This window comes from Anser brachyrhynchus (genome assembly GCF_964034855.1).
Source record: "Anser brachyrhynchus genome assembly, chromosome: 1".
NCBI lineage: Eukaryota > Metazoa > Chordata > Aves > Anseriformes > Anatidae > Anser > Anser brachyrhynchus.
Genome location: NC_137694.1, coordinates 114857833 through 114881262, shown reverse-complemented (window position 1 = coordinate 114881262; position 23430 = coordinate 114857833). Strand labels below are relative to the sequence as shown.

At 44.9% G+C, this 23430-nt stretch overlaps 1 protein-coding gene across 2 annotated transcripts in view; it reads left to right on the top strand.

The window, feature by feature from the left end:
- The first annotated feature begins 8002 nt into the window (after nucleotides 1-8002).
- RUNX1 (RUNX family transcription factor 1) overlaps nucleotides 8003-23430 on the top strand; it is a 174336-nt gene continuing 158908 nt past the window's right edge. The window contains exons 1-4 of one of the 2 annotated variants that reach the window (XM_080562440.1): nucleotides 8003-8736; nucleotides 16503-16665; nucleotides 16782-16847; nucleotides 17887-18086. In XM_080562440.1, the coding sequence (XP_080418566.1) occupies nucleotides 18041-18086 (46 nt within the window). In that variant the 5' untranslated portion in view covers nucleotides 8003-8736; nucleotides 16503-16665; nucleotides 16782-16847; nucleotides 17887-18040. The remainder of the gene's footprint in view (nucleotides 8737-16502; nucleotides 16666-16781; nucleotides 16848-17886; nucleotides 18087-23430) is intronic. The other variant, XM_080562436.1, reaches the window with a different exon arrangement.

Below are 23430 nucleotides of genomic sequence, written 5' to 3'. Positions count from 1 at the left end.
CAGAATCTTAGCTCTGCTCAAGATGTTGCTCAGATGTGAGCCAGGGTGGCCCTTTACCTTCCCAGAAGTGAGTCGGGGGAGCATTACCTCTCCCATTAGAATAGATTTGGCCTGTGGTCCTCACAGCATTTCTGCAAAGATGATTCCCTGGGTAAACATGAGACTGAAGTTAGTTAAAAAGAATTGTATTTACCCATTAATTTTTCTCCCTGATTGCTGTGTTGCTTTTAATCCATACTAGAATTTTGTAATTTCCTTAGGCAAAATGTTCAAGGTCATTTGCATCATGACCATGCAAATACGTGCGTAAACATCCTGCTTTCTAACAATACTTTCTTCTTTGGTGGAGTTTGGTTGTGAAATTCTGACCTTTGTTGTATTTGTGCTTGCATCTTAACTCATTCATCAGGGACACAGAAAGGAACAGGCTGAACAAACTCTTTTCATACACTAAGCCCAGCAGCAACAACAACAACAAAGGACAGCTAAAATAAGAAGAACACATCTGATGAGAAGCCTTTTGGTCATAAGGTGGTGGTGGGATGGATTCAATGCACTGCGTGCTAACCCTGGGAATCTGTCAAAGCTTTAGGTGGAAACAGGAAGCCAGGCAAGATGGGCAGCAGTCTGCTTCGCTGCTAGCTTGCAAAAAGTCTTGTCAGGCTGCTTCCCATGCAGCCCCGGATAAATGATTTCCTCTCTTTTTGCCTTCATCCCCTCTGTAACATGGGAGTGAATGCTTCCTTCTTTCTCCCCTTTCATTTACTTCATATGCCTACAGCACCAGTTCTGCTCTGTTTCTCCTCCTGTAGAGGCTGGGCCCCAGATTGCTCCTGAGGATGCTGACTCCTACTGCTGTACAAGCAAATGAGATGGAAGAAAGGCTTGAGGCAAAGATGGGGGGCGTGCACCCTGAAACTGAACCTGGAAACAGAGAGGAAGTATATTAATTAGTGCTATAACTTGCCCCAGTTCTGTTGACTTTGGTATGACTGGCTTCGTGTTGAATATGCTCCTCTCAGCCTAAGGACGGAGAAAGAAGTGATGCCAACAGAAAAAGGCAGAGTTTGGAAAACACAGAATCCTGTGAAGTACAGCCAACCATAAGTAGGATCCTAGCAATGCAAAACAAAGGATATGGCCCAGGCAATAGCCAGGGAGATTTCTCAGACAGAGGAAACAGGCTGCCAGGCCAGGAACTCAGAGGGCATGGAAGTGAGGGGTACAGACTGAAAAATGCCAAGGCATTTGAAGAGAGAAAAACATCAGACCACAAAGCACAAAGCTGGTGCTGAGAACCAAGAGGTGACTCAGAGGACTTAGCAGATTTCTCTGTACAAAAGATCTGATGCTTCTTAGAGATGTGTATCATTAATGTGGATCAACCAGCACAAGATGAAAATGATTTCTGCTTCTCATACACTCTAAGTAATTTTTGGAGGAGATGGGCAGGCAGCAGCAGAAGATATACATATAGGCATATACATTTATACATCCACAGATATATTTATGCACCTTTAGGGTGCACAGGACAGACTGTTTCTGGGCACTTCTCCATATTTAAAAATACACGCTAGCAATTCAACTGAATAACACCCAGCCACTTCCACTTTGGCCCGACAACCGCCTTTCTTTTCTTGATTTTATATGTCTCCCCATAACAATGCGCTAAGCAGAGCCTGGGGGCTCACCGAGGCAAGCCTCCTTGCCACAGTGCCCTCCAGACCCCCAAAGGCTAGCTCTGGTGAACTCTTAGAGGAAGTAAATTCCACAGGCAAGAGTTCAGTCCTGGAGCAGGCACACAGGAGGGAATACTCCTCTGCTGCAGAGATTTCAGATACGTGGTTTCTGGCCCCTATCTAGCACACTCAGTGTGTTGGTGTATAAGCGATACAGTTGCCCTTTGTATACGATAACCTTTCTTTTTTTATGTAAATAGCTTTCTGGTTGCAGAACAGACCTTTCAAAGGCAAAGTGCAGTATAATGAGGTTGTCTGGAGCTCGTGGATAACGTGAACCAAAGCCTCAGGAAAGTATAACATTGCCCTTCCTGTAATCTCTCTGAAGTGCTCACTCAAGCCAAGGTATGTGAGAGGACCGCACAGACTAACTCACTGGTCTTCATCCCAGCAGGTGGGCCACCACAGAATTTTGGCCCAGACAAGGTGGAAGTTAATTAAAAAAACAAATAAAAAAAGAGAGAGAGAAATGCAAAGAAAAGGAAACAGGAAACCCACAAAGGTGGGAAAGGAATCTAAGAGAAGAGGGTCAACAAAATAAAGAGCGTACACTGTTTTCCAACAGGATGACACTGAATGCAAAAATATGGCACCAAATAAAAAGCAATGATGGCAACTTGATGCTAGTTATCTTTGTCTTTTACACAGCCAGAAGAGATCTCCCCAGTTCTGGAGAAGGGCACAATGAATTACAGTCTCAGAGACTGGTAGAGGGTGTCCTGCTCTGCTTTGGTGACCAGGGCACAAGAGAACACAATGAACCTCGGGCCTTGGTGCTGTTGTCATTGGTACTGCAGAACCCAGGGGGTTTTCTCTGGAGAAGTGGCTGAAAGCCAGACATATGCTAGAGCACCCCAAGAACATGGAGTGCCCATGGTTAAGCAAATTAGTTTCACTGTTCTTGACTGGGCCATATTGTGCTGCAAAGCGGTAAGATAGGAAGGGCAGGTAGATCTCAGCCTTAGGCTGGTCAGGGGCATGCCTACCTGGGGAGCCTGAGAGCCAGGGGCTCCAGTGCAGCCACAGCCACAGGCTGCCCCTTGTGCAATCCCCAGCAGGGGACATGAAAGGAGGAATGCAGAGCATGGGAGGGAGCTGAGGGCGCTGTAGCCCTGGGACCAGCAGCAGCTAAGGACAGTGAGTATGAGGACAGGAGATGAAGTGTTGTGAAGGTGAGGATCATTAGGGGACATACAGAGAAATGCTGGTGATGGGGGATCAGGGGAAGATGGATAGTTGGGCGTGATCTGGGAGCTGTACTGGAGAAATGATAGGAAACTAGACATGACAGCTAGAGGAAAAATGCCTTTTGCAGAATGCAAAACCATAATAAAAAGTTACAGAATAATTTATTTTAAAGTCATTAATAGAAAAGAAAGAGACAGCTGGGCTTAATGGAAGGACTTTGTTTTGCTGGGGTCAAGAAAGCATTTTCTTCAGACCAAGGCTGAAGGTCTGGGTCTGCACCTGCCCGCCTTAGATATGGCTCTGTTCTGAGGCAGGAACAAGCATCAGCTCCAAACGGTAGGTTAGCTGGACAGGTGATCTTTACAGGAGCATGGGTATATCCTTCACCCTCAGAGGCTCCTGTCCCTAGAATGCGTGGCAGCTCCAAGGGATCTGTGACAGGATTACCTCAACTTGGCCCCTTTCCCTCCTCTCTTCCACACCTTCCTCTTTTACAAAACGCAGCAGAAGTACAGTACTTTTTCAAGCCCTGCAGGTCCTGGGGAGAAATGTCGGACATTTGATGCTACTCAGATTTTTAAGTCCAACCAGAGGGTCAAAGAGAAAGACCTGGGCTGCAAGCACTGGAATGACTGAGCCAATCTATGGAAGAGTCTGGCAATAACAAAAGTCATAGTCACTTAAAAACAAACTAGCCCTAGGGCTACAGCAGCCAAACACTTGCTATGGGTGTCCAACTTAGTGTACAGCTCCTGATAGCAATGAGTTAGCTCCACAGGCCTCCACCACTGAGAGGGGAAGAGGTAGCTCAGGGCAAGTCGGGGAGATCATTAACCAAGTGGAAAAGACACGTGCACTAGTCAGATAATGCACTCCTTTTAATTGATTCTGTTCAGAAATTCTAAAGCCTTTTGGTTTTCCACTGTTTTGTCAGTACAAAATAAAATAACCAACCAGGTATGCCTGTGTATGGTCAGTCACGAGGGCATGCTGCTGACTGGTTTGTCCTCTGCCCCCGTGTTGAAATGCCAACAGCTCTGCAAAAATAACTCATCAGGCTGCATTGGTGATTCAGCTAGGGCTTTTCTAGGTTACAGAAGAGAGTCTTTGTAGTTTTTAATTGTAGGCAAGCAGGAGTGGTTTACAGAAATAGTATTTCCTGCCTGCAGTTCAAATGTAACATGATGGCTGTCTTAGAATAAAAGCAAAACAAAAACTGTTTACAAAAAATTGTCTTTAACACCATTTCAGTAATGACTTCTCCACACTGGTGACAGCTTTTGTAAAGTTTCATTATGAGAGAAGTGCATGGTTTCCCAGGAGCTCCAGGCATCTAAAAGAAAATCTTGGCACTTGGGAGGCTGCTTTCATTCCAGTAATTGCTTAAAGAGTTCAAACATGAGCTTCCCTCTGGCCTTTAGCAAATCACTTCCTTTTCTCTTGGTGGGATAACTTTTACGTATCTCACAGTGATGTGGAAAGGCTTAGTAAATCAATTTGTAAAACACTCCAAGTCCCATGCAGACATTAGGTGCTGAGATTGCTGCGTGCTGTGTGCTGCTGCCCCTGGACACCAAGCTTTCAGCGCACTGAGAGGAGGCGTTACTGCTGGAGGTGCTCCTGCTGGTCACACTTTCTTCCCAAAAGCCACCATAAGAAATATTTCAGTCAAAATAGTCGTATCCAAATAACAAAAGTATCTGAGCAGGTTCGCAAGACAGAGCAGTTTAAGATTCTGACTCAGATTGCATCCTTATCCCACTTCACAGTTTCCTGAAAGTTAAACTGGCCCCGTTTGCATTCCCGCAGGCATATATGCACACTATCAGCTTAGAACCTATTTGTCTTCAGATGCCCAATGAATTATCTGTAAATGTTGAAGCCTTCCAGATGTTCCAACAGGAGATGTTCCTGTATCTCCATCTGGTACCAGAATCTCAGGGATAACCTGTGTGTTTTTTACCAGACTTTACAGATTTCTAGTGCACTGCAGAGGAAAAATAACAACACAGCTCCATAGCTATGACCATATCCATAGGTCAGTCTGCACCCACAGTATTTTCCTCTGCTGTAAACATTACATATGTACCATTTAAAATTAATTTCTTGACGGGTAATACTTGGCACCTGTAGCACTTTCCAGGTGAATAAGAATGCATTTCCTGTAAAGGTAGAAATATTTTGCTGTCCTTATCTAAGTTATGGAGGAACCAAGGCAGAGAAGTTAAGAGCCTTTCAAGTCAGCACAGCAAGTGCTGTTTTCTGTTGGTCTGGTAAAAAATGCTGGTGAGACACCAGCCCCAATATTTTAGCCACTGTCTTCTGTACAGGCATCCTTTTGGGTCTGCCCCAAAGTTTACTGAGGGCTGCAGGGGATGCTCTGACCCAGAGCAGAGCAAAAAGCAGATACAGAGTGCAACTCTTTAGTGATACTCAAATAAGCTGCATGCAGTGTTTGCGGTGTGTCTTCTGCCTGCAGTCTAGTCCTCAACTCTTTTTGAACTCTGCAGTAAAGTCATATAGGCTTTTGTCAGCTTCCTCTTCCCTGAGCACTTAGGAACAAATGCTGCTTACCTCGGTAGGTCTCCAGCTCCTGGCAGACGAGAAAACCTGGGCAACTGTCGGGGCAGCAGAGAGGGCTTTGGCACAGCCGGTGGGAGAGCTGGACTCTGTCCTTAGCCATGCGATGGGACTTCTCCCAAGTAATGGCTCCAGCTCCAACGCAGGGTAATGAAACAGATGTTTCTGTGCTTTGACATGTACTGGTGACGGCTGAAATCTTACTGCTTTGGATACCAGACTCTCCAGAGGAGCTCTCTTTCCCGTGTGTTAATTTTTACTGTTGCGGTCTTTTTTTTTTTTTTTTTCCCATCTATATTTAGTCAGAGATGGGATTTGGAGGAATGTAAATAAGTTGAATATATATCTGTAAACATATGAACAAACTTGGCAGTCCACTGTCAAGTGGTCTGTTAAATGTGCTGACATGATCACACTGCATTTTGACAGATTGAGGAGCCTGCCTGGCTTCCCACTCATGCTCTCTCTCTCTCAGACACACGCACAGAGTCTCATTCACATTTTGAACTGCGCTAAGCATGCAGGCACTACGTTTGGCTGTGCAATAGACAACTTGAAGCTTCTTTCACCCTTACTTAACCAGTTTCTGTTACGTAGACAGATGGATAGATGATTTACTTGCAGATCGCCAGGTGGGTAACAACCATTTTCTTTGCTGTTGTGCAGAGATCTGCAAATGGCTCAACCTTGCGGGCTGATGAGTGCAGTCAGTAGGGTTACTGCTGGGGTGCCCTGCTCCTAAAGCTTTGTCTCCCTGAATGGTTTTGAAAGCTGTGAGCACAGGGCTGGAGTCCCCAGAAGCCAGTGCTCTGGCTCATCTGCCGAGAGGCAGTCTATCAGAAGGAAAAACGTATGTGGCTGGAGCCTCTGGAGTGCACATGCTGGTTAATATATCCTTGCAGAGGAAGTGTAGTCAATTCTCTGCAAACAGTCATCCGTCCCACCAGCCAATAATATCAGGTGCTGAAAAAGTCCCTCCATATAAATTATCCTGTATTATCTAGCCATCCTTTACACTGGCCAGTACAGGAGCAGTATGCTTGCCAGCTGTTCTCCCAAGTTTCCCTCAGCAGCAGCATCCACATCATCAGTCTAAAGCAGCAGTGACTTCCGAGATGACACACAATGTTCTGGGGAAGCACATTTTACCCAGAAAATGAGATAATTCACTGAATTCTCCCAAAGTGAGAAGACAACAGGTTTCAAAAGTCGTGTTCCCCCCCCCCCCCCCCCCCTTTCTTTTTCCCCTTGCTCTTTTAAATACACAGCAATGGCTGTGAACACTGAGCTCTTGCTGCTTTTCAGGGATGTGGTTTTGTGCTATTAATAAAGAAAGGCAGAAACGCTCAATGATTTCTGTTAATGCAGAGTGAGGTGTGTGCTCGGCAGAAAAGGTGCAGTTCAGGGAGATTTGGGGCTTGGTTTGTGTGTGTGTGTATATAGAGAGATAAATATATATATCTACGTTAATGAGAAAAGGAAGAGGAATGACCATTTTGAGGGGGAAGTTGAGGGTCTTTTTAAGCTGCTTCCCAGGGCCTTGTAAAGAAAAGCTGAGTGGGAGTGAGAGAATAGGTGTTTTCCTCAAACCTTTTTGACCCCAGTGGTTGAATTGCTGGCTTTGTTTTGTTTTCTTTTGAATGTAGGAGAACGACGAATTCCCAGCTCTTCTGCGCTTATCCCACGTGGTTCAAGTAATCATGATGCTGCGTGTGAAGCTACTGTCTAGATTTCACTTTTGACCAGACACATTTCAGTGAATGCAAACTGCCCAGTCTGTGCTGGGAGAAAAAGCAAGCAGCTGCTGCAGCCCTCTTTACCCATCACTGCCTTGCAACCAGCCGCTGTGCCTGGCCGCTGCCACACTGCTCCACCCAGCACAGCCTCTTCCATGAAGACCGTGGGGTACAGGCACGGTGTTTGCAAATGTGGCCAGTGACCTGCTCCATCACCCGTGTGTGATGCCAGAGGGGGAGTATGTGGAAGGCGGCTTCTCCTGGAGGAAGCGGGGATGCCACTGGAAGCTTCTGGGGAGGCAGCAGCACGTGCCACCGCCGCTGCCATGCGCCGGACACAGCGGGACAGCTGGCTGGGAAGGTGGGGGAAGGAAGGGGGGAGAGATGCAAACAGAAACATCACTGCTGAAATCTTTGCCATCTGGCTTTAAGAAGATGAACATACAACGCTGTTTTTTGTTTGTTTGTTTGTTTGTTTGTTTTTTAACTGACAGAGGAATTTGGTAGCTTTTTTTTCTGTTTCTGAGGGCTTTTTCTTCTTTTTTCTTTTTTTAATCAGCATCTTTAACACAGCCTCCTAAACTCCCTTCTCCTACTCATCCCCTTTGCTTGCCTATGCAGAGCTATTAAAGGCTTATAATGGAAATATTTTTGCATCTATGTAGTGGAAAACACCCGTTCAAACCGGATGTTTGAGATCACAGGGACTGACCCAGAATCTGCACTGGGGCAGACATGAAAGCATGAAAATTTCATTCACAAAGGTTTTCTGGGACCAGCTCTTTTCTGCCTCAGCAGAGTCACGCACATGCTGGCTCAGACGCTCCCACAGCGCTTCCAGCGCGGAGCCAGTTGCTTTCAAAGTTATGCAGGGCTACATCCTTAATGGACAGAGGCCATGAGCGCGACTGGGAACAATTACCAGCTGAATAAGACGTTCATCTGCGAGGGGTGCGCTTCTGCCAACTACTACCCTTGGACGGCCCAGGGAGTGAGAGGCACAGTCAGTCCCACGCCTACTTGTTTTCCTTCCCTCCGCTGCCACGGTTTCGACTGATTTTGATTACCCTGGCGCCAAATAAATGAAAACATTTCATAGACATATAATCACCCGTCACTGCGAAGAAAGGAAAAATGCTTGTGTACTGCGTGTTTATAAATACGCCTAATGAAAAAGGGAGAGCGCTGCCCTTCCCAGTCTCGTGTCACGCCGGGAAAGCCAGCCGCTGCTCACATCCCAGCGTGGTCCTGGGGTGCTGTGGGGGGATGCATCGCCCTGCCCTCTCCCCCTGCCTGGGCTTTGACGGTCCGTGTGGGGTGTGAGAGGTAAGCGGTGCCAGGAGAGCCCGCAGCAGCATCAGAGCAGTGCGTGGAGGCGGCGAGCTGGGAGGGGAAGGTGGTGGGACAGTGGTTCGCAGGCACAGCCTGCCAAAGCTCGCTCAGGAAGAGACTGGCGTGGCTTCCAGTGGATCGAGGCGCTTCGTCGTGGCCAGGTAAAAGGGAAGAGTGGTCGCGGCCAGCTCCTCAGGAAGCTTTCCTAATGATTTGGCAGTGGGCTTTCTTGATGTATTTATTCGTTTTTAGCTAACGGGAGTCTTTGTTTTGCCTCTGTGTTTTTAAGGACAGTGTGGCTTGTCACGTAAGGCTAAATACAACTCAATATGAGAATGTCATGCCCTAAATGCAACCTTTAAAAAGGCCAGATCTTCTACTGTAAGAAGAAAATAAATGTGTGTAAATGTCATGACAAAGTGCCACTAAGATGTATCCATTAAGCTCTTTTGACCCTTACCTTTTACCTGTCAGATCTGCTGATAGGTTACTGTTTACATCTGCCTTGGATCCATGAACACAGGCATACTGTTGGCCTTTTCCAAACTATTACCTGAGATGCAGTTTGTAGAAGGCCTTCACACTGAGCTTCTTTCCTTCCAAAGGTATTGTGAGCATAGAGCAGAGTATAATAAAAATAAAACGGATAAAGTGGACAAACAGATAAACTACGGCGGCAAGACGTCGTGCCAGGTGCTTGTGGAGGTGGGTGCTGCTGCAGGAGCAGCTACATTGCCCCACACAATGTGCACTTGTAAGACCAGGGTGGGCAGAGAAGCAAATGAGATTGCTAAGTGCTCCTTCTAAGTTGCTGCACCTGGGCACAAACCTCCTGCAGCAGCGGAGAGATGCAAGTGGAGACACTGCTCTAAAAGCAGTGAGCTGCTCCTTCTAAGGTACAGGCAGCTTATAATTCACTTTTTTTTTCTTTTTTCTTTTTTTTTAATTTCTTCTTTTTTTCTTCAACGCTATGAAGCTGATGCAGCATGTCTGTTTTTGTGGCCCTATTGTAAAAGTAACAGTGTTTTGTGTTCTACTGGAAGTACCACAATATGAAGAAAAGAAGATTATTATTTTTTCAAACAATGGTCAATGATTTATTTTTCTTACATTGTGATGGAGGATGGCTTTAAAATATTTTTCTCTCCAGTCAAGTGACTTTGAAAGACTGCCTTGTACTACTTGAAGATTTCAGGTATGGTACCAACACCAAAGCAAAAGCTGCAGCCTGATATGGGCTGTAGAACCACGTCATGCCTTCCAAAGTGGAGAATGACCTTTTTTCCTGGAGCCAGGACACCCCAGGCACGTAACTGTCCGCTGGGTGTAGTCTGGCCAACAGCACAGGCTAGCTAGATTGTGTCACCTGATAGAAACACAGAGCTTGAGACTGAAAGGGACCTAGGAGGTCATCACTTCCATCCCCAAATTTAAGCAGGACCAGCTCTATCGACAGATAGCACCAGTATTTCAAGCATTCCCACTCTTCAAAACCTCCAGTGATGACAATTTTACGGTCTTCCTAGACAGTTTATTCTAGTGTTTAATTACCCTAAACAATAAAAAAGTTTTTCCTCATGTCTAAATCTCCCTACCTGCAGCTGAAGACCATCACTCCTGACTACCTACAGCGAATACAGAGCATGGCTTATTCCCTTCCTACTTGTTAGCACATGATGGGTTTGAAGACCAGTATCAGCTTTCCCTTGAGAGACTGGGAAACAATCTCAGCTGAATCTAACCTATAGACCACATTCTTCAAGGCTTTCTCTGTTGGCCTCTCCAGTTTTCACACGTTCTTGAACTACGATGGACTATGGAGGGCTGTGCTTTCCACCTGGGGTTTTGCCGGTACCAATTCAAACAGAAAGACTAAGCTGCATGACTTGCCCATGACACTCAGCACTTGCTTTTCCTGTAGCCAGATAATGCTTGCACTGTTAACTACCAGCCCCATGTCTTCCTCTGCAGAACTTCTGCTGAGCCAGTGTTTCTCCAGCTGGTGTTTGTGTAGCTGATTATTGCTAAACACAAGACCTGGAACTTGCACTGGCTGAATTTCACCCTCTTTATTCACACTCTTGCTCACTTGGCCAAGATCTTCTAGGATTTTAGTCCTGTCTTCCAAAGTGTCTGTGGTTTCCACTCTTTTGGTAGCATCAGTAAGAGTAGGGTGTGTTTCCTTTCTGAATGAGTTAACACAGGGGGATTGCACCTGATGCTTGTTTTCTTTGTCCTTTTTAGTTGTTCCTCCATGCCATCTTACCCTCAAACCACTCATGGGTACACAAACCAAAAAAAGCATCAGAGATGGCTTCCCTCTCTTCTAGATTTCTGAGAATTTATCTACTATCCTCAGGTTCCCAAGGGGAGTTGTTAACACCCCTGGGACAGCTTCAGCCAGCTGCCAAACTATCCTAGGGTTCATTTCCAATGTAGTCAAAACACTCAAGGGTGCATCCCCACTAGTATTTCAGTTTGAATCAGGAGTGTGCTTTCGAAGCACGTCTCCTGTTTGTTCCCCTTGATGGCACTTGGTCTCACACTGTGTAGTATTAATGGGACAAAAGAACCCGATGACTTTCAGATGATGCTGATGTGGAAGGTGCACTGTGGCCCCACTCAGTCTCTGGGTCAGACTAGCAGTAGTTTGAGGTAAACCTCCCTGAAATATGCATGATGTAGGAGTCAGGTGCTTAGCACCGGCTGTTCCCTGGCACTATTACTTCCAGTGATTCCTTTCTATATACGCTTGAACTCTTGCCTCGCTGTCAACAACACAACTTTGTAAGCCAGCTCCTCATAGCTGACCAGATCCACAAAGACATGCATGAAAGATATAACATGCTATGTGGTTTCCTTGGGATCTGTTATCAGGTTTCCCTCCCCAGTGAACAACAGACTGACTCTTTCCTTGGAGGGTGAGTGTTAGGTTACTACTGGTTTGACACACTCAGGCACGTGCATACAACCTCCCTGCAACTGTGGAAATGCTCCCGGGTACTGCTCCTCTGAAACACCCTTTGTAACCAGGCATCTGGCTGTCATTAAGGTACAATTTAACTCAAAGAAAAATCCCTTCTTCCCTTCTTCCATCATTAAATACAGGGAGGTTGAACGTGTCTGCAAGAGTCATCACTGGCACGTGTTACTTAAAGGGTTCAGAAAGGACAAAAATATTCTGCCTGCACTGATGTAGAAGTGGCCACATGCTTGCTAAAACCGCACCTCTGCTCCCAGGAAAGTCACTCTCGTCTGGTGACTAACGTTAAATGCTGCCTAAGTCTCTTAATGAACCTGAGCAGGTAACTTAAAGCAGACTGAGTAAAGATACATAAATTACTATTAACTTTTATTTAGGATACTGACCAAAGTGGGTTTTCTCACATATTCCTGAACTTAGACAATTTCAGGGCTGCTGTCCAGGCTCTGATGTCAAGACATAACTGGCTAACTGTGCTACCCTCTGGAAATGCTATTTGAGGTTTTTCTTATGATGCTATGTCATTGTCCATGGCAAAATATTTCAACACCACATAAAGGACATGCTTTATGTATTATTACCAAATGATACAGAAATGCACAAAGTTCTTAAGGAATACAGAAGGAAATCTGTTGTTGATCATTTCTGTTCAACTTTGATGCAGACTGTTTTAATATTTTATTTAATTAGCATTTAATGTGCCTCCCATACAACAGCTGCCTTTTTCCACTGAATGCCACAGAAATGTCTGAACAAAAGAAAAATGAAGCAAAGGTAATGGAGTACCTTGTATTTTGCATGTGTGCATAAGGTGCAGTTGTGTTTTGCTGTGAGTGAGGACTTTTCAAAGGCTCACGTTCCAGCTCTCAGCAAATTTATTCTCTGCTTTGAAAGGTAGCAAAAGGGAATTAAAAAAAAAAAAAAACTACTTTGCACAAGCAAACAAAAGTAGAATTAATAGATAGAACTCCAATCTTTCACAATAGTTGTCTTCTACTTTGTAGTGCCACAGATCAATTTCGATTAGGGAGGAACTTTTACTTCCTGCTCTAGTTGTTCTTCACTTTCCTGGCTGTCCTGGGAAGCAGGCATTTCATGGTGCTTCTTGTCTGACTGCTCTAGCCTTCAAGGATGTGCTTCAGCTTATCTTGTGCTGCTTTTTGGAACAAGACGGAATTGAAGTGCCCTTTGTCTTAAAACCGTTAAAAACAAAAATCATAGAAAAAGGAAAGAGGAAAGGAAAGAGGAAAGAGTAGACATTTATTAAGAGCAGACAGAGAAAGCAAACTTAAAGGAAAAAAGTTGGCATATATTTGGCCCCTTCAGTCATAAAAAGTAAAGCTGTAGATGTTTTATTCTCAAAGCAGCTGGAGTAGAGCTCAGCCACTCAGGTGTTGAGTTCTTTGCCCTCTCTCAGACTTCCTCAGCAAATTACAGCCACTATCTATGTCACTGTCTGAGCCTGAAGGGAGGATGAATAGTCTTACATATCACTGAAATTGTGAACTGTTCAGAGCAGTAGCTAAAACTTACTATGCAGTTGTACATTGCATACTCCCAGACGCTGGCAGTACAGTTTCTAGGAATATACAGTTACAGAAATGCATCATCGTTACTTCTGTGATGTTTCCCCTTTACTTCTCCTTTAAAAATTCTGTTCTGAGGTGTGTTTCTTAGTCTCTTCATCTCCATTGTCCCCCTCTCGTCACCTCTTGCAGGTGCTTGAGTGAACATTGCATTGGAACAGGTTGCCCAGGGAAGTGGTGGCACCACCGTTCCTAGGGGTGTTCAAGGAAAGGTCAGTGCCAAATCTACTAATGGCAGATTTCTAGCACTTTTGGCGAGACCACTGAGAGTTTATCCAGACAAAATTTCTCAGTGGTTTTCATTAACTGCCCTAAAGGGGCACAAGAGGAAATAATGCATAGGAGCTGATGTACTGATTAGCTGGCACGCTACCCTTACTCAGAGTGTGCCGAGGAAGAAACGAAACCAAACCAAGTGACAGCTGTTGGTAAGTTTTTATGGGGATGGAAATGAGCTGCACTCACTCCCAGTGGAAGTCCCAGGATTCACAGTAAGGCACAAAAGGCTCCCTTCCCTTGAGTGTGCACAGGAGCAAGGCACTGCTTCTTCGCAGTCATATGACCTCAAAGTCAGATAAACATACAGATAAGGAGACAGTCCTGGTTTTTAAAGGGGCAGAGCAAAACCCAGGATGTGACAGGCACTCTGGAAGAATGGCAGCTCCGTGGGTTGATTAGGTCACAGCACCAGCGTGCCTGGTGCCGGGGACAGCAGCACAACCCCTACATTGCTAGCTTCAAGCAAATAAGCAATTGCCAGCACTCAAAGAGAAAATAAATAAACCTAAACAAATTGTGTTTATTTTAAGACTACGGTTCAAAAACCAGGGGCTCGTTTCCGATGACATTCCTTCCATTGAGTTCAGCAGGCATTAGATCCAGCTTTCAGATGTTTGAAACTGTGATTTCTGCCGATATCTCAGTGAGCAACCTCCTTTCATGGGTTTCCTTCTGCTGATGCCATTTTATCCATCTGTGTGGTCTGCTCTGAAGCTCGGTGTGCTGTGCTGCTGCAGTCAGAGGAGATCCAAGGATTCCCCAAATGCTTTCCCTTGAGGGTACTTGGCATGAGACTTTTCCAGGGAAAAAGAACCTTTGAACATTATTTGGTTGTATGCCTTCAGAGACAAGCACACAGCAAGCAGGATTCAGAGTTCAGGCTGGGAAAGACATCCCTGCCCAGTTCACTACAATTTCTCAAACACGCACACCCACACCTCGGGCTGAGGGCTGCTCAGTTATACTGACACATTATTTTTTTTCTGAAAGAAATCCCATGGAAACTTGTATGATATGGATTGACAGCGCAATGGATTTTATCATTTATCCACTGGCAAATTGGTCCAGAAGGAAGACAATGCCAGTTTGTTTCAAGGGATTTGCTCCTGGAAAGCAATGTGAAACTACAGGATCACTCTGAAACTGCAGTTAATGGTGAATAATGTGGAGCAAAGAGAAACAGAGCTCCAGGATATCCGAAATTTTCCAGTGGTCACACTACTGACTGCAGCAGGATTTGGAAAGATTTCTTCCCCAGGGATCCTACTTTTCATGCCAGGTCTCCATTCCACTTCACTTTTTTCAGCTAGGTCCTGACAGGCTGGGAGACACAATAATCCCCCGAGCAAAATGGAGACCAGCACCAGCTTTTACTGATCACTTTGACTGTTTACTGAAGCAAAACCAGGGGGAACCACTTCTCAAACAGAGATGTGTGCAGTTGTTATTAGGAAAGCATACACCGTTGGCACGATTTGTATTTTGATGCTATTGGGCATTGACACGTTGGGAAGAGGGACTTCAAAAAAATTTATAGGTACACTATGACCAAGATTTTTAGAAACAATTAGCAGTTTTGAGTGCCTCATTTTCTGAAGTGAAACCATATCTGAAATTATGAACCAAATTAAAGGGACCTAACTTTCAGAAAGGACCAGGCTTCCCATCACCAAATCGTTCAATGGGCTCATGCTGGCAGTATGAAAATCAATAGCTGCTTCTGACAATTTCCACCATCACATCTACAGAAGACTTTCTAGCCAAAGAGATTGTTTCAGTAAGATCATCTTCCCTCCCAAACTGAAGGGAGTTGCTCGTTTTTCCTACAGGTGTGCTAAGGTCACAACTCTAAACCTATGTCAACACAAAAAGCAGTTTTGCATGTTGTTGCTTTCTGTGTTGTGGTATGATCTGTTTTATGTGCACGCTTGCAGCCCTGGGTAAGAGGGTTCTGGTATGGTATTTCAGGGTGAGTTTTCCTCATAATTTCTAGGACTACTGAATAAAAGGTTGCAGACACAAAGGTGAAATTCTGTTCTGGGTAACTCTAAGCTTATAACAGGGAAGTTCCACTGAAACCATGGCACTGGGCTATGTTTAGCTGCTGAAAAAAAGAGTAAAATTTAAGAGAGAGGGTTGAACAGGATTCAAAGGTTGTAAAAACAGAATGAAAACTTTTCATTTGCAAGTTTTCCTCCCATTCTAGTGTCTGCTTTTTTATTGCTAGACACTACCTTGAGGCTACAAGGAATCTCATACAGCTGTCATTGTATCTTTGTAGGTTGGCCAACACATGACAAGTTATTAAGTGATGTGAACAGAGTGCTATTGCTTGTGACTGGACCTCTCATCAGCCCAGACTCCCATCCTGTGACTCACCAGTACTTCTTTCCCTAAGGAGAGAGCCTAAAAGGAAATTCACGTCACAGTTAGTTCTCATTAGCTTTCTACAGTGTACCTCATCCCACTGACAACCGTGCATAAACTGAGCACATTTTTCTAAGAGAATACATTTATTACGGCACCACCTCCACACTGCATTATCAGACGTGCTGATGCTGGGTGGAAGAGTGGCCTAATATAGGATGATCGACACATAAAGCAAGACTGAAGCTGCTCTTTATGGAGTACCCTGACTACACCCCACCCTGCTTTCAGCATTTCAGTCTGCTATACAAGTAAAGGTGTGGATGTTTTGTGGGCAGGAAGACAGCAGTCTCTGGGAAAACAAATGCCTTCTTTGCTTGCTGAAGAGACTTTGCTCAACACAAAAACAGACCTGATGCGACAGCTTCCAGCTGTTTAGGGGAGTGGGGATGGGAGCAGCTCCGGTCGTGCCTGCCACTAAATGGCCATGCGTGGGTAGGTGCCTGGCTCTTTGCTGGCCTGTAGGTAAAGGCCTTCAAACACAGATACTCTTACAGCCACATCAGATTGTATTGTAATCAAATGAGGGTACAGTCTGGGGGCTTGGGATATTTTTTTGCTCTGACAAGGCCCACCAGGGTGGTCACAGCAGATGTAGCAGTAGAGGTGTACTGCAGCTGGCAACACAAGAAACTCAAACATTGTTTTGCAGGATGTGCCCAAACCTCAGCTGCCCTCCACTTCAACTTCACATATCTCCAAGACAGCAATTAACACATCCAAGGATTTCACATTGAGGAAAGGGAAAAAAACCCAGACATTGCCATAAGTTCATATGGAAGAAAAGGCAAGCAAATACAACATGGAAGAATGAGGTAAACAACCCCCTTGTAGCCCTCTTTCTTTTTTTAAGCTGTTCCCCAGGATGCAGTGTTAAACCTTTCCTTCAGAAAGTCTTTGACAATAACTTTTTTGTACTGGTTCAAAGCAGATTGTCACTTCCATTTCCTTCATTTAAGGCCGGATGAACAACAGCACTCCTCTGCTTTATTTAGTGGTAAGGCTTCATTTATACGATGCTGCATACCTTTTTCATGAATCTCTGCCTGTTTTCTCTAACAGAGTCAGCCTGCTCTCATTGCAATTTCTTCGAGACTCGTCCATTTCCCTGATCAGTCTTCCCTCTCTGAATTTATCTCTGGCTTTCCACTTTCTGCATCAAGTGCAACATTTGCGTCCTCAGCTCCACAACACTTCGCACTTTTCCTCCTCTCTCTCTCTCTCTCTCCTTCTCTCGACTATTCTCATGCTATGCAATTGCTATTGCAAATAGCTGCTCCCCAGCCTCTTTGTTCACCCTTTTACATCACAGTCATCTTTTCTCCATGCCGCCTCTTATACCCCAAACCTCCTTCCAGATCCTGCTTGTTAGATATTTTCCCTAAGTCAACTAAGACCAGACAGGGGACAGTTAATGTTAGGATTTTTACTATAGGCGCATAAAGAAATTTGGTATGCATTATTCAGTGAGGTTCCTTCAGCAGTGGGGCATCCAAATCCTTTGCACAGCTTTGGAAAATCTCTGGGAATCTGCTTGCTCTTTACAGGGGATGCACAGGTGGGCATTCATCAGGCTTTCATACAGAATTAGCCAGGAGCTCAGTGGAGAGGCAGTTGCAGACTATTGTGGCAGAGGCAGTAACTAGGTGCAAGTCCCAGGCCACCAGCTATTTCACCTAAAGCCACCTCCAGCCATGGCACCACACCAGGAAGAGGTTGGCATAGCCATAAAGACAACAGCCTTACTTGAGAACATGTTACCAACTCCAGGTTTAATTTATCCATCATCAGCAACATGCTGATGTTCTTACAGTGAGTGAGCCCTACCATAAATATTGAAGTCTTTTCTAAGCAATTAGATGGAATAAGGTATTTTTACTAGGATTTTCCGTGAAACACAGATGCTAAGTATTATTCTTGAAATCCACAACATATAATTTGTAGTTTTCTCACTAAGTTACTTGAATTACTTCTCTTTCTAAAGTAGCTACTTCTTTCTAAGTAGCTATTTAATTTCTTATTTTCTCCATTTACAGGAAAGCAATGAGTTGCTTTGAAAAATGTCACCAAGAGCATCCAAAAACGTAAACAGGGGAAAATAGCTGACGACAGTATCTACACAGTCCTACTGAAGTGTCTAAAAACAAGAAACCAAAGAGATGGTGAACCTTGCAAAGCTTTCCCCCACTCATGACTAATCCCATTGATTCCAGTAAAACTTCTCACATGAAGAAACGTAAGCATGTATTACCTGTTTCACTGTGCTTGCTTTGTGATTTTATCGATGGAAGTTCAAACGCAGACCTTGCAGATTTAATTCAAGTTCAATTCTTGCCACTGGTTTGTGTTAGGATATTATTTATCCAGCTTGATCTGGTCCTCTCTTTTATTTTCAGCCAAATGAGATTTTGCTCATGCAGCGATTGAGAAAATGTACAGTGGTGGCACAAGTCAATGTAAAGGATGGATTGGGGCTCTGGCTGGAATTTGGTGCCCAATAAATGAGAAAGGGAAAAATGGAAAAGTCAACAGGGTGGGGAGGTGCTTGTGTTAACCAGTGTGCATCACCTCTAATTAGGCACTGCTGTGTCTGGCATGAGGGAGTAGCACACCCCTGGCACTCACCAGTTCTTCCATGAGGTTTAGGGACATGCAGGAGAGATCTGCATTGGTGCTGGCCTGCAATATTTGCAGGAAAGTTCAAAATGATCTGAAGTTTTATGCAAGCTTCTATGTGCAAAAAACTTGAGGTCCTTACTGGATATTTGAGGCCTTTTGTTTTCCCCTCATTTCCTGGAATGCTCCCCCTTTTTTCTGCCCTTTACCCCACTGTCTACAACCATTTAACTCATTCCAATCCACCAGCAAAAGACTGGTGAAATGCTCTCCAAACTCAGTTACTGACAATAAATTATTGGAAAAATAATAAAATAACCCCTGTATCCAGGGGGAAAAAGGACCAGAAGTTGTGGAGTGATAGTGGTCAGGTTCTGCATTATCAGAGTTGCTGTAACAGAGCACTCTGTAGCAGCACTGATGTAGCATTTTTGGTATAGCTGCAAAACAGGAAGACCAGAAGGAAACAGTTCATTTAGGTCACTCCTTTTTTTTTTTAGCTTAGTTATTTAATCTGGGTCACTTTTGAAACGAAAAACTAAAGCATCTTCTTTTGAAACTGTTGGAGTGAAATGCTTGTTTTTTTAAAAATGTTTCCATGCTCCCCTCTGCCACGTTAACTGACAGCCTCAAATAACAGCCAGATCCAGTTCCTCTTAAAACAGAATCCGTTTTCTCCTCCACATTTGTTTTAGTTATCATTTGTATATCTGTTACTTACACTTTATTCGTACTGTTTTGGGAGGCCACCACAAGGCAGAGCTCGCTGATGATGGCAAGCGAGTGCTTCTCTGTAACCCACACTCTGCTATCCTGTGATGTTCTTGCAGGATTGCCTGGTCCATGCCATTGCCAGCCTCTCAGCACTAACTCGGTGAGTGGTTCAGACTCATGTTTTTTAATGCTGCCATTCATTAGCATTCACCTTGACATATGACGTGGGTTTAGGTCAGCAACTAGTAGTGTTTTTCTTTTAGAAGGGATGAAAATTTCAGCTCTTTTTCTGGCACTGTTGGGCAGAGGAATACATATGCAGGTGTTGGAAGCCCAAAGCCTTCATTTTGGCTTCCAGAAAAAGTAGGAAGCAAGTAAGAATATTAAGGAGGGAAAATACAAATTATGTATTGAGCAAAGTGTACAGGCAGCTTCAAACCTGCTCTCAATTTCTTCTCTGCAACTTCTGTGCCAAAACACTTGGCATGCAAAGCTGTGTCAGGGAGAACCTGGGCTGTGTTTCTTTGGGGTATATTGGGGGTGTGTTAGAGAGTGCCACTGGAGTTTGGGTAAAATATTAGGCTTAGAAGATTTGAAGTTTTCTCTGGCTTCAAGATTTTTGGAACTGTCATTGGCTGCTGGTGAGCAAAGGCTGCAAGTATTTGCTTTGCTTTAATCTTGCTCTCTCCCGTTGATGGGACAAGGGCATGTAAAGGAATGGCATCTCCTGGTATTTTCCTGCCCCAGGTCACCTCAGCCCATTCAGCAATTGTCTGTCCCTACCCATGTTTAAACCAATCCTGCTGTGCCTAAGGCTGGACAGGCACCCGGTGTATTTCAGACTGTGATGTCCAGGCTTTGATGTGAGGGAGCTAAGCCACAAAGCGCACCTAACATGCAGGTTACGCCCCAGGGTCCAACATGTCCTGATGCACTGAGATGTGTGGTGTTTGTCTGGAAGATCCTGAGGGATAAAAATGACTCTAAATGGAAAGGAGGATGAAAACTGAGAAGCTGCTATCACTGGAGGGAAGGAAGCCTTTGTTTCCTACAGAAGGTCATTTCTAGGGCAGTTGGAGAGACCACATGCCTCCCTGCATTGTTGTGTCAAACTGTAAACATTGTTGTGTCAGACTGTAAACCTGACCTTGCAACACCTCTTGAGAGTGGACAAAATAATCCCTAAATCATTTTGGTTTGGGCCATTCAGTAGCTTGTGGGATTTTGCAGCCTGCAAAGTAGCTGGCCTCTGGGGCATACCTTGGTGGGGTCAGCGACTACCGTGCTCTGCAAGGGAAAAAAGGCAGTTTAGATGTAGAGACTGAAAAATCTAGGATCTAGGAACTTCCCCTGAGTTAATTTTTCATTCCTACCAGTGAAACCTTAAGTGTTTGTTGTAAAACAACAACAAAACAGAACTGTTTGTTTCATAGTTGGTTATTTTTATTTATTTTTTTGTCATTTTCCAAATTCTGGCAACCTTATGAGTCTCCAAATGGGATCTGTTCACTGAGATTCAGGTTCTAGCATACATACATATCCAGCATCAGGGCCTGTTTACTGGAGGTCATTGCCCAGCCAACAACCCGAGCCAAGGGGCCATGCTCTGCAGTGGCAATGTAGAAAACAGATTTCTTAGTGTCCCTGAATCTGTCTCCTACCCCCTACACCAAATTAAACAAATTTGGTTTGGCAAATTTGACTACTGGCACAATTTGATCTTTCCATCATCCTGTGGTGGCTTGTAAATTTGTTTCACGATGTGTCAGCTTTTAGATCTAAGACTGATATTACTCCCTGAAGGTTAACCATTATCTTGCATCTTATTCATTAGAAAGCAAAGGATGTCTAAGTACCAGTGACATGAGTTTTCTAACAGCCTCAGTTTACAGTAACTTCAGGACATCTTTTAAAAAAAAAAAAATGAGACTGGCATTAGTGATGGCACAGCTCACATGGCAACCTTTGGATGCACTCCTTGGGGCATGGATTGTGAAATGATCCAGTTTATTCCTTTCCTCTGAGCAATGCCAGCTACGCTAGTGGTAAATTTTGACACAGATTAATTGTAGGGCTGTAGGAACAGCTGATGTGTACCCAGCGGAAAATGGCACCGTGGTGCATTCAGCATCAGCAGCAACACGTCGGTGGCTCATGCTGGTGGGATTCACGGCTTCTCTGGCAGGCGTATCAGTGGCCTGGGAGAAGTGCCATCCATCCTCTCGCCTGGGTGTAGCACAGACTTGCATAGCACAGTCCGTTCCTTGAAAATCCAAGGTGGTTAAAGCTTAATAAAGCATATTCCTGCGTACTGTTTGCAGCTGACTTCTGGCAGAGCAGAGCAGAACAGAGACCGGAGTGGCAGGCTGCATTTCGAAACACTCAGTCTTTTCCCTTGCATCATCTGCCCTAGCAATGAGATGACAAAACCAGCCCAACTGTTGCTTCTCACATAGCATAGCTATGTCCTGGCCTTCACAGCAGATGACGGGGGTGAAGGCATTAGCATCGCTGGCATTCGTGGTGCGCTGACACGCCGCGCTCTGCCCACAGCAACGCGGATGGCCACGGCACATGCTCTGCCTGCCTGGACGTCAGCCCTGGCCCTGGCAGCAATCCTGCCCCTCTAATACTAGAAGAGGAGAAATAAAATGCATTTTAAAACCTCTCCTCTTCCCTGCTGGGCTCCCTCTGCAGGCACGGCCCAGCCTAGCCCAGCTGGGCAGCACAGCCCCCCGAGCTCCCCGTGAGCACTGGGGCACTTGGGCTTATGTCTCCCCCTCCCAGGTGAGCGCCTGGCACAGCCAGCACAAGGTTTTGCCTTCAGTAGGTGCTCGCTGAGGTATTTATGTCATAATGGAGTGAAGTTTATCCCCCCAGACTTGCTAAAAATTGGTCACAGTCAGAAAGACAAACAAACAAAAAAACATGGTTGGGCCACTGGCTTAGTTGGAGTTCAAGCAGGAGTTTAAGCTGAGCTCACTGTGAGCCAGCAAAGTGCCCCAGCCTTCCTGTTCTTGCTGTCCAGAACTGCTCCTTTTGCATGGTGAGAAGACTCCGCTTCAGCAAATTTTTCTTTTTGAGGAAAACCTTCCTCACATGCACCCACAGCTCCCCCCACAACTCTGAAGGAAGCCAGGGCGTAGGCTGCAGTTGCACTAGAAATGTAGGCAGTAAAGCAGTGTCAGGAATTTGACTTCCAAAGTTGCAATAAGCAGAAAAAAATACATGAAGCGCCTGCTTTTTTCGAGGTATTCCTGCTCCAGGCTGCAGGTGCAACCGCAGAGCCCTATGGCAGTGCTGGGTGCAATCTGCACGGACGGTGCCTGTGTGCCAGGGGCTTTGCTCCTCGCGGGAGGCAGTGGGTGTTATTGCGTGTTTGTGCTCCACCTACCAGCATTTCTGCTAATATTGCAAAGGCTTCTTGCTTTTTTTCACCATGGTGGTCACTCGGAGCAGGCAGGGAAAGCCTCATTCTGTGTCAGCCTTGCTTTGGGTGCAGACCTTTTTCTGGCAAAGGTTGACCAGGCTGCTGAAGCTGAATGGCCTGGGCTTTGCGCCCAGATGCCAATGGTTTGCTGCCCTCTGGTCAGAGGAGAGGAAAAGGAGGCAGAAAGTGGCACAGCAGTCACTTCTCTGTGCTGTAGGAAGTGATTTTCATCCCACACCTTTGTGCTGTTGCAGCCAGAGCCAGAGCTGCCAATTGGATATAAAGTGTAGGACCTTTTCCTTTTTTGTTTAATTTTTCTGGGTAGGGAGAAGTAAAGGGAAGAATTTAGGATGAAATAGATGCGCTGCCACCTCAGAGCTGTTGTTCTGCATCCAGAGGATTTTACTCAGTTTTGCTCATGGGTAGGGATCCTTCTGACAGGAAGGCGCATTGTGCTAAACAGGGACTACTGGATTTAACCTTATGGGAGAATTCACAAAGCTCTCATGTGGGCTCACAGAGACTAGTGTCCTTCAAGTGCTCCCTCAGAAGATGCCATCATACAGGTTCAAAATAATGTTGCTGGGTTTTTTTTGTTGTTTTTTTTTTCTCTTTCCCAAGCGTTTCTTTTTCTTTCTTTTTCCTTCTTTCCTCCTTTCTTCTTTTCTCTTTCCTTCTTTTTTTCTTTTTCTTTTTCTTTTTCTTTTTTTTTTTTTTTTTTTCTTTTTCTTTTTCTTTTTCTTTTTCTTTTTCTTTTTCTTTTTCTTTTTCTTTTTCTTTTTCTTTTTCTTTTTCTTTTTCTTTTTCTTTTTCTTTTTCT